Source organism: Tasmannia lanceolata, unplaced genomic scaffold (assembly GCF_043159265.1).
Source record: "Tasmannia lanceolata isolate RefF3 unplaced genomic scaffold, GAP_Taslan_0.1 ptg000008l, whole genome shotgun sequence".
NCBI classification, from domain to species: domain Eukaryota; kingdom Viridiplantae; phylum Streptophyta; class Magnoliopsida; order Canellales; family Winteraceae; genus Tasmannia; species Tasmannia lanceolata.
In genome coordinates, this window is record NW_027518685.1 from 57,137,340 (window position 1) to 57,148,616 (window position 11,277).

General features: G+C 36.5%; 1 protein-coding gene across 1 annotated transcript; it reads right to left on the reverse strand.

The window, feature by feature from the left end:
• Positions 1–645: 645 nt before the first annotated feature.
• On the reverse strand, positions 646–10,743 carry LOC143883663 (transcription factor LHW-like). Its single transcript, XM_077386994.1, has 10 exons — positions 9,774–10,743; positions 7,560–7,649; positions 6,281–6,389; positions 5,834–5,875; positions 5,589–5,648; positions 2,203–3,939; positions 2,021–2,122; positions 1,733–1,882; positions 1,506–1,631; positions 646–1,408 (listed from the first exon to the last, which is right to left on the reverse strand). The coding sequence occupies exons 1-10, from the start codon at positions 9,866–9,868 to the stop codon at positions 1,235–1,237; spliced, it is 2,685 nt and encodes an 894-aa protein (XP_077243109.1). The 5' UTR covers positions 9,869–10,743; the 3' UTR covers positions 646–1,234.
• Positions 10,744–11,277: the final 534 nt, after the last annotated feature.

Below are 11,277 nucleotides of genomic sequence, written 5' to 3' on the forward strand. Positions count from 1 at the left end.
CTGGATAATTATGTGGTAGTTAACTTTTTTTTTATTAGTAAAATGTATTCATTAAAAAAGACCGAGATGATCAAAGGAGAAAATACATAGGAAAAATGAAATACAGCACGAGAAGAAAAGGGGAAAAACCAAAAGCAGAATCAAGAAGGCAGAAAGCTCCAAATCTTCCTTCTCTACCCCTCCTCCAGCGAGACTATCAAGAGCTCTATGAAGAGCTCCAAATCTTAACTACACCTTCTAGTGGAAGGTGGTTTAGGAAAGTATAATATGTTATGAGGGTGATAATACCTAAAAAGTATCCTTAAGTTCTATCGAGTGCTTCCTCTGTTGGCTTTTAATTAGAGCACATAATACACTTTTTTATGGAAGAGATCAATCTGATGTGGGTTTTTTTGTCGTGTTTTTTTTTTAAGCTGACGTAGCCATGCTTCTATGGCTATGGTTTTTTTGCTAGAAATGAATAAAAGAAGGTTCTTTTTAAGTTTATTATTTCATTTGAGTTTTTATAGATGCCCGACCGTGAGAAACACACAAGGGCTAGGTGAACCACCTAGCCCTAGTTGCTTTGACGGTCGGGCATCGTATAAATTCTCATTTTATATTATTTTAACGAGGACGAGAGAGAGAGAGAGAGAGAGAGAGAGAGAGAGATTAACCCTTTTTATTAAGTTGAAAAATAAAAGCACTAATAACAAAGCAGCCTAGAATGAGGTTGGCATCATCAGGTTTTAATATAAACAGCTTATCATAAGAACAAAAACCCGCAAGCTCCCCATTCTCCATGTATCTATCTCTTTCCCCTTCTTTTTACCATATATGACCAAACATGAACCCCACCTATTTCAATACACTACCTACACCTTTCTAATATCACAGCCCCCCCTCACTTGCAGCGCAACCATTACAAAACCCCATTTCCATTTCTTGAGTGGCCACACAAATATCCCTCTCCCATTTCCCTCTTTTGGGAAACTGTTCAAAAGAAAAGCCCCATCAATTCCTTCGATAACCAACTATAGCTCTGCCTCCCACCTCTTTACATCATCCATATGGACCATGTTCAAACACAATTGAAACTTTACATCCTCACTTTGTGAGAGAAAAACTTGCATGATCTGAAAGCTTGACCAGGGCAGTTTAAGCTAGTTTGAGCTAAGAATCTAGACTACCAGTCACGGCGGGCATTCAGAGTTCACCCACTCATGGAAGTTCCAGACCAGATCTATGTGAAAATTCACTGAAATCTATTAGCTAAGCTGAATGGAAGTGACATAGGAGATTGTTGATAATTCACAAATGAGGGAACCGCACTGGTAGAAGGCCCAGAACTAATGCTACTCGTTGCTGTTTGCTGTAGAAGTTGAACTAGAGATAGAAATATATCCATCCGAGTGACATTCCTATTTACCTGGAGAATAATTAAGAACACCTTTGATTAAGAAATAAAGAGAAAAATAAGCACAAGTAGTTTTTTACATAAAAAACAAGTCTTTAGAGAGTTTTACCTCGACTACAAACCGTGCCCAGATCTTTTCATCTCGAATTTCCATTACTCCTTTCAAGATAGTCAACCCAAATCCTCGAATTATGTCTGCTATCTCGAGAAAGAATCCCCCTTCTTCACAAAGCATCTGTGACAGGAGAACCAGACGAATTCAATTTGATAGAAATTGGGAGTTCAATAAACAACAAGACAAGGGGCATAATTTTCTTGTACGGAAACAAATTTTACCTCAACAAGCATCTGCCCAGGGGGGTTGAGGTCCTCAACTATAATTGGGCAAATCATGGTTTGACCCCCAACTTCAAATGCATAGGTAGCACCACCACTATTTCCATTTGAGTTGTCTTTTAAGACCACACCATCTTCCTCGCCAATCATCTGTACAATCATAAAAGGTGAAAAACAACAATTAAATAAGATGAATTAAAGTCATAATCCTCAACCTAATAGATTAAATATGCATTAAAAATGTTTTTAAAAGATAAAAGAGAGGCAAGTTTCTGACACTTCTCTCACCTTTGGTTCATCTACTTGTTTAAGTTTGTCTGCATAATTTGTCACACTTTGCAGGAAGACCATATGTTTGACGGTGCGGTCTAACAGAGAATCAATGCTACACTGTTTCATCCAAAGTCCAAAAAGATTAATTCTCATTCAATAACCTGAGAAAGCATTAAATCAAGAGTTGGAGTAAGTACCTTTGCACCATTAGGTACAATATCTCGCAACTCCTTGACGCGGTCTTGGATCTGCTGACGATCTTTTGGTCTCGGACGAGTACTTTCCCCAGGTCTAGCCCTTTTCCTTGTGACTTTTGCAGGTTCCTGAGAACTCTTCCTCTTCGGCTGAATGGTAACAGCACTCTCGGCATTGCAATTATAGCTCCCATGAATCAAAGAATTGACCAGGGATTTGGAGACCATGTCCTTTTGAAGTTCTTGCCTGGTATTCTCTGAATTACTTGGAGGCAACAAAGCATCCATACTCCCACTCAAGCTAGAAAGTCCTGCGAACTGTACTTGATTACCGTACTCCGAGGTACTCCCTTGCCTTGTGATTGTAGTTGTGGGTGATGGATCATCCGAATTAAGATTAGTAACAGAGCTAGCATTCCCAAGTACAGCATCTAATAGCTGTTCAAGTTCAAATTCTGGGAATCCTTTCTCGGGACCAATCATCGAACCCAAATCCAACTCCGAAATGCACTCAGAAACACCGGTATTTAAGTTTGAACAATTACCACTCCCAACTGGCAATATAATATCATCCCAAGATTCCTGGCCCTGGCTCTGTCTAAGATCCAGACCCAAAATTTCAAACAAGTCATCACCTGCAGGTAGTTGATCAGTTGCACTAAATGAATTCTCATTGACCAGGGCACTGCTAGTAACATCACCTCCAACCAAACTGGATGACATTGGGGCAAAACCTAGAGCTTGTAACAGATCGTCATTTGGTGGTATGGTTATGCCATTATTCACCTGCTCTAATTGAGGAGCAATCCACTGAGTCGGATTATTTTCTGGGTTTGGATTAGGGTTGGTCAAAGGAGTATTTAATGATCTAAACTCCCCGGGTAATGTCGGAAGGCTAGCTGATTCTTTCGGAAGTTGTGGAACAAAAGGAACCCCCGTAGAATATGATTTACAAGTAGATGGTCCGCCTTCACTAACGTGAAATAATGGAGAATTCTGGTTATCCGTCATTTTTCCTGCTCCATTCTGTCTGTTAGATATTGTATCATTTACACTATACAGCGATCGAGATGTGATGTATGATGGATTTAAGATTGAGTCCCCTTGAAAATTTGGAAATGTGTTCTCACAAGGAGTAATGGTATGTGAACGTGTGGGAAACATATTTGGGAAGCCTTGAATCCCCATTTCCGAAAGTAGTTGTTCCTCATTTGGTGTGAAAGCAGAAATATTACCACTACAAGTACTCACGATGGGGTTGCTAGCAAGTAAATTGTTAGCAGAACTGGAATTAGAATGTCGGACTTGCGGCAACAGCATGTTAGATGATGATAATATGACTTGGGCTTCTGGACCACTAGTTTCACATCGATTTGAGAAGTGAGATGAAGAGTTCCTTGTGAATGCAGCCACTTTGTTAAGTAAGCCCCTAGACTCTTTGGTTGCATGAGTTGAACTGGAGAGTAATGGTACGGCAAATACAGGAGGCTGCAGGTTGCCATGGTTCAACCCTGAACTGGAAGGACCCTCTTTGTAGCTTCCATCATGAAAGCGTTTGATGTTTGAATAATCGGAACAAGTATTGCTAGATGAAATGACAGAAGCAAAAGTCCCATGTGGATCATAAATTTCACTATTAAAAGCTTTCTGTGCATTTCCAGGTAGGAAATGCTCGGATGTACTTTCCAGCTGCCGGAACAAACTTCTAACATGATCCACAAATTCTGGCCTCGCTACAATCTGTATTAGAAACATGTAATCAGAAAAAATAATTCGCAATGAGAACCCTCAAACTATTAAAATTGATATAGAATCTTTGTGAACCAATCAAGACAAAAGATTGTGCATAAATAAATCTAGATAAATTGAGAAGTAAAGCAAATAGAAATTTGAGTAGCACTGCAGTCAAGTAGTAAGGTTTTGCTCAAACACTCAAAAAGTTATAAACAAAGTTGTTGGGACATGAAAATTTACTTAGTTTCAACTCAATCCAAGACAAGATCTCCAAATTTATTTGATGCCCGACCAAATGGACTATTTCCGTGATATCTCCCCATCCACCATGCCCTCAGAGACATAGAAAGGCCAGAAAACAAACTCAACTTTAGCCTAGAAGAACAAAATATCCAGTGATTCCTCAGAGACATATAGCACATGACCACACATAGCATACTTGCATAACTACCGATCATGAATCTAAAACCAAGACAATAGAAACTCATTTAAATATTTCCCTCCTTACAAGAGGAGAAAGAGTTAAGGAAATTGTCTTGCAGTACAGCCCTGATCCAAACCCTATGCATGTGGACTCAATGAAAGACATTGATTGCACAGAAATTCCATATGCTTGCATGCATGAATTTATCCACACAATTCCACTTGTGTGAATCTGGAATCCACACACCACCTTTAGAATTAAAGCAAACAAGTACTAGGGATATAAGACAATACCTAAATGGTCAAGCATCCGATAACATTCATAATGGGCTGCCTTGTGTAGACACAGATATCCACTCTAAATGTGCTCGGGTGAACTCAAATCATATATAGAACCAAGAACAACAGCACACACTTAGCGAACAAAATCCTATGCATTAGTATTCTGTTCCATTAAGGTGTGAATAACTCCAGGCAATTCTCACATTTCTGTAATTTCAAGCAGTAATGGGTCATTTAGGACGCCGACACCAACTAGTTTGGGACGAAGGCTTGGTTGAGTTGAGTTGAGTTGAGAATGGGTCATTTAGGACCAGAACACATTCCATTGAGATGAATCCCAAATCAATATTGAGTAAACAATTACACCCAGACACTGTGTGTATGCCTTCTGGCATTAGTGTGAAGAATGAGTTTCCAGTGCAGTGAACATAATTGCATAGTAAGTCATAGTCTGCAATATATCTGTACGCGGGTATATTTAACACGGTTTACACAAGAACATAAATAGTCTCTCTGCAAAGCAGTGTAAGGCTGTGTACATCTATCCCTCCCCAGACCCCGCAATGGTGGGAGCTTCGTGCACTGGGCCGCCCTTTCCTTTCTTTCTTACCCAAGAACATAAAAAGATTACTATATAGTGGTCAAAAGACCATGGCATACTTTGAGCAAATTAAAGATAAAAAATACAAAGTTTGAAATCTATTAGCTAGCAGGACTAGTGTACTACTCTCCCATTTACGGACAAGAATAATTCGCTCAAAATAAATAATTTATCAGCATAGTTGCATTTGATACTTGCTACTTGCATTGGTGTTTGAAGGTGAAAGTAATCATACACATGCTAATTTCAGAGTAAAGTAACAAGTTTCAAATATATGAGGAAGTTTAGGGAATAGCTATATATGAACTTATTTATAAGCAATGAATTTTAAGTTTTTCATAGTACTAACCTTCTGGGTGGAACCAAACTGAATAACAGCCTGTGATGATACAGAAATGATCGCAATTGTCTGCAAAATGGAGAACAGTGAACAGTAGCCAAGTCATACAACATGAATCCAGGAGGTGACATGGCAGATACAGTGGAGGTCATTTGGGACCACTGTTTTAAGGCTGAAATATTCGAATGAAAAGGAATGTAGCAAAGACTTCATGCATCAAACCAAGAACAATAATTCAAGGGATAAGCACAGACCTTTATTCCAGCCAAAAATTGATGGCGCCACTCAGCCGTATTCTAGTAGAAGATAAAGACAAGTTCACATAAGTGCATAAAACCAAATCAATGTGTTCCAATTCTTCCGACAGGAACAAAAAAAAGTAGAAATCAAAAGGAAATGATGCTAATTTTTAACAATTAAAAATAGTAATAAATAGTTGGGGAATAAAGAAAAAAATATTATGAGGAAAGTCGTTTACAAATTCAGCCAAATTGAAATAAAATAAGCATAGGATCTTTTATTCCACCAGATGTACTTCAAAACCAGTAACACCAAAGTCCATCCAATATTAAATAGGGAGAACACATGGGCATTCACTATTGAACCAAAGATCTAAGTATATGCCCAGACGTTGACTGAGTTGTGCATCACTGCAGGAAAATGGATAGGAAAAGAAGCTAAGAATAAAAATTCCGCAGTACCTGGAATGCAGTTTGACTGTCAAAAGGTCCTATTGAACTCAACTCTTCACAGAAACTATCTGAGAAAATCCACCGATGCTTCCCAGTATAAGCAATGCGTCCGATGATTCTAACAAAAATAAAATGCACAAAATTAGCCCAGTGAGGTTTTACTTTCAAAATTATTCAAAGAAATGAGACGCACATGCATATGCCTTAACAAACAACATCTACTATAATAGAAGAGTCAAAACATGATTATCTAGAAGCTATGATTTAGCTGACACTTTGAATTTATTGTTGACACATGTTTTGTGCCATGTCCGACACGACACGCGTGTTCACACTTGTCGACACTCCTTTAGACACTTTTAAATGTACTGCTAGAAGTGTTAGACTTAATGTGGGCGTGTGGACCCCTTTTTGTACCCTGTCAAGTGTGGCATTCTGTTTTATTATTAAATATTGTGCTTACCTGTTCCATTATTTACTCTTCTTTTAGCCCCTCTTTAACTAATATTTGTTGTTATATCCCCTCTCCTAAACCTAAAACCCTAAACAAATTCTTATCCTAATACTATATTCAATGTACCTTATTGGTCTCCCTTTCTCGTTGTATATTGGAGACAGAAGAGAACTAGAATAAATTGATGAATGAGTTATTATTTGATTGTCTCATGTTTTCTTTAGATTATAGTTGATTAATTCTAAGATTCATTAGTTTGTTAAATGGATACCATATTTATATTGTTACAAATTATGATCGTAATATTGTTACAAATTATGATAGTAATATTGTTACAAATTATGATAGTAATCAATAACTTTATTTGTATGAATGTGTTACCATTTCAAGAGTTTTAGATGTTGCCATATTAGACAACTCATATCCGTGTCGAAACTCGACACTGAATCCGTGTCCATAAATATGATTATATATACTTTCTATTTTATCCGTGTCCCCGTTTCTAGATTTTGGGAGTTGCCGTGTCCGACAATCCATGTCCGTGTCGACTCGTGACACTCATGTCCGTGTCCACAAGGCATAGTCTAGAAGACAATGAATATAAATAACACCTCCAACAGAACCCGGCAATAATAATCAATAAAAGGCAAAAATGATTATAAGAGATATTAAGAGATGATAAAATTAGGCAGATAATGAGCAGAAAATTTATGATTCTACTATGTATATTTATCTATATTGAACATGCATTTTGTGCACAAAGTCTCCAAGAAACAAACTGGAATAGGGAAGAAACAAATCCAATAAAGACATCACAAAAACGAGGTTACATACCCCTCTCCCACCACGTGAACCTGATGAAGCATCTTATCAATCATCATCCGGAATTGCTCTTCATAATAAGCATCTTCCGACATCAGCAACCTGGTATGTAGAACATCACTCCAGATCAGCAGGAACAATCTTCACTTCTATGCATAAAATTCCCAACTCCTAGTTACACTCAAAACCCTTACAACATTAGTAAAAAGAGGGCAGGCATTCTCAGCCATGCTAAAGCTAAGCTTTACAAAACTAACTCCAAATGAATGGCGATGATCTCATGCAGAAAATTATACTTTTGATGCTCACCGTATAAAATTTAAGGTTCCCTTGATAAAGAATGTTCCAGCACTCAGCACAGGCTAAAGGGTTCACTCAAAATGTGTGTGTGTGTGTGTGTGTGTGTGTGTGTGTGTGTGTGTGTGTGTGTGTGTGTGTGTGAAGCAATTAGATAAAGAATGTTCAACATTCAGCATAGGTGAAAGAATAATTGCCAAAGTGGAAAGCGAGTACGAGAAGTGATACGGGAAGCGAATGCGGGAAGCGAGAGGTTTAGAAAAGAGAAAATGCAAAAAGCGAAAAGCTCTAAAGAAAGTAGAGAAAAAGTGTGTGAAGCATTATTGAAAGTCAACATTAAGTACGTAATAAGCCTTATTGGAAGTGAACAAGAAATACTTAGAAAGAATAGGATCGTAGGAAGCTTGGGAGGAAGGGTTAATTTATGTAAGGATTACAAGTAGAAAGAAGACTTCATGACTAATTAAAATAAAAATTTTAGGAATTTACAGTTTTACATGTTTTAGTAGCGTATATTTAAGGTATAAAATTTTCAAAAAAGATCAACATACTTTTCATTTGAACGTTCGGATGAGTTTTCAACTTTTTAAATGCACTCTTTTTTTAAATTCACTTTTCGGCATTACCAAAGGGAGAAAATATTCTTTTAGGATGAAAAAATCACCTAAATTGGAAGCATACTCTTAATTAAGAGAAAATATGTAGGAATCGTCCGCTTCCCCTAAATTTGGAAAACTAGAATAAACTAGAATCCGAAGCGTGTTTCCAGGGAGCATCCAACTAGGAAGTTTCCGGTAACTATAGGTTAAAGAGTTCACTCAAAGGGAGTGAATGACATGAAATAGTAGTCGAGCCACTACCTACCCAACAACCAAAGTTACAAAAATATTGCAACAAGAAATGATCAGCAACAAGAAGACCAAAGATGGTTAAAAAAATGAAATTACAAAATTATTGCAACAAGAAATGAACAGCAACAACCAACAAGATAAGACCAAAGACGCTTAACAAAATGAATGTACTATTTCAAAACAGAACACTTGAATTGCCAAAAGAATCACCTGTTCTCCCCGTTTCCTTTGACGTAAAGTGGGAGTAAAACAAATTGTATCCCCATTTGTATGTAGAAAATGGGCATAAATTTTGCTGTATGCTCATTTTACATGGAAAGAAATGGATTTTTAGGGAAAAGTTTGGAAAGGAAAATAATTCTAAAATTTCTTTCTTTTTTTACACACAAAAAAGATAAGTTGAACTAATCCCATTCAATTTTAACTTAAGAGGTATCTTCAATTTATGATAATATCACTCTAAATTAACCATAATCATTTTATTTCCCTCTAAATCGTCGAAAGAAATTTTTTTTTCCTAAGGCTCCATTTCTTTCCTCGTAAAAATGGACGAAAAATTTATTTTATCAATATAAAACAAATTTTCCATCCATTTTTACATCGAAAGAAACGGAGCCTACGAAAAAAAATTCTGTTAGAAATGTTTTTCTTGCAATCCAAACAGGGCCTAAGGGAACTCTGCAGAGTATTACTGCTGAAAGAATCTACTATATACAGTTTTCTGTAAAACCTTAGCTCCCCAAAACATCAATTTCATCAGCCAAAATCAGAAGTCATGACAAAATATAAAATTAAAATAAACAAATAACAAAAAAACATGTTTTTAAAATTTTCAACCGCTGTCTCTACCATGTCATGGTAAACAGAAGAAAACAAAAGCAATAAAAGAACAAAAAACAAATCTGCTGAACAAATAGACAACATAACAAGCCAAAAACCATCAATAACTTGAAAGCTACCACATATAGAAAGAAAAGAAGAACCAGTCAAAATAACCACCAAAACAGATAATAATCAACAACCAGATATGTAAATAAAGAGAGAAAAAAACAAACACACAAATGCAGCTGAATCTTACATGGAATCAGGACATTTAATCCTCCAGAGAACTGCATATGACCATCCATTGTTGCAACAGAGACTCCTAAGTGCCTCTTTAAACTGAAAACCCATTTCTACTACGCAAATCTCACTAACTTAATAAAAAAAAAAGCATTAATCATTAATCTGCTTGTTTTCGTCTCAAATCTCTGTTTAATTTCCTCACAATCCAAAATAACAGATCTCTACTTCCCATTAACATAAAAAAGGAGCGATCTTGAAGCTATAAACTCGATCCGTGTAAATAAACCCTAAAATCGATCCCATAGTTCTCTAGAAGGTTTTTTTTCATATAAAAGTTCGAAGTTTTTGTGGCTGATTAGTGAAAAGTTCACAAAAATCGAAGTTTTTATGGCTGATTAGTGAAAAATCGGTTCTCTGATTTGAACAAAAGGTCGTTTCTGAAATTCAGAGCGATCACAGACTACTAAAGAGGTTTTTTCACAGCTGATTCGAAGAAAAAATGGATCAAAGAACTAAGAAGGCACTTCAAAGAGAGAGAGAAAAAAAAAAAAAGAGGTTTTCACAGCTGAATCGAACAAAAACTTGTTCAAAAAGCTAAGAAAACACTTCAAAGAAAGCATTAATTAGAAGAAAAAAGGATTTTCAAACCATGCAAAGAAAAATAAGAGTTTTTAGGGCTGATTCAGATGAAAAATCAGACCGTATTGAGCAAAACAATGGAGGTTTTCTTCCTATTTTGATCTGAATTTTAACTGTAAAAACGGTGTTTTTCTAACGATGAAAAACAAAGTGAAATAGAACGAGCCTTATAGGGCAAGAAGAGATTCTACAAACGATTTTTTCGCAGAGGTTTAAGGAGGAGCGGTTCGAACCGGGCGAGTTAGAAAAAACCGGTTTTTCAGTGTTAGTACGCGGTTTTCGGGTAAGAAAACCGGTTTTTAGGTGGGATTTGGTGAGAGAGAGGGGGATTTTATTGAGGCAACGAAATCTTTAGCAGCGGAAATGAAGGGAACTCAAATCTTCCCCATTTACAGGTAAATATCCTTGCCGAGGATATCTCGCTACCGGTTATTTCCCTTGTTTTTACCGGCTAAAGACGGTCGTTGATGATTTTTTATCTCTCCTTTTTGTTGTCTCGGGTGAAATGGATTATATCATTGCGCCAAAATCTCATCATTCAAATGTTGGTTTTATCTTTTTATTACTTCAAATCTTAGAGCTGCAAAACTTCTCAATTAAAAGATTTTAGCCATTTTTCTTTATTTTATGGTCAATAATTTGTTGTAATTAGGCATGTCTTTGTCACTTTCAAAGAAGATTTCAAATTTGTTTTAGGTATAGACGTTAAGCTAACATTCAAATTTTCTGACTAATGAGAGGATGATTCCAAATATTTCTCGGAATTACTAATGGTTATATATATATTAGGAGGAAATTTGATAGGCAATTTTACGGAAAGCCATTTTGCGGATTACTTTTATGGTGGCTAATCCTTTCATGAATTTATCATAACTGAA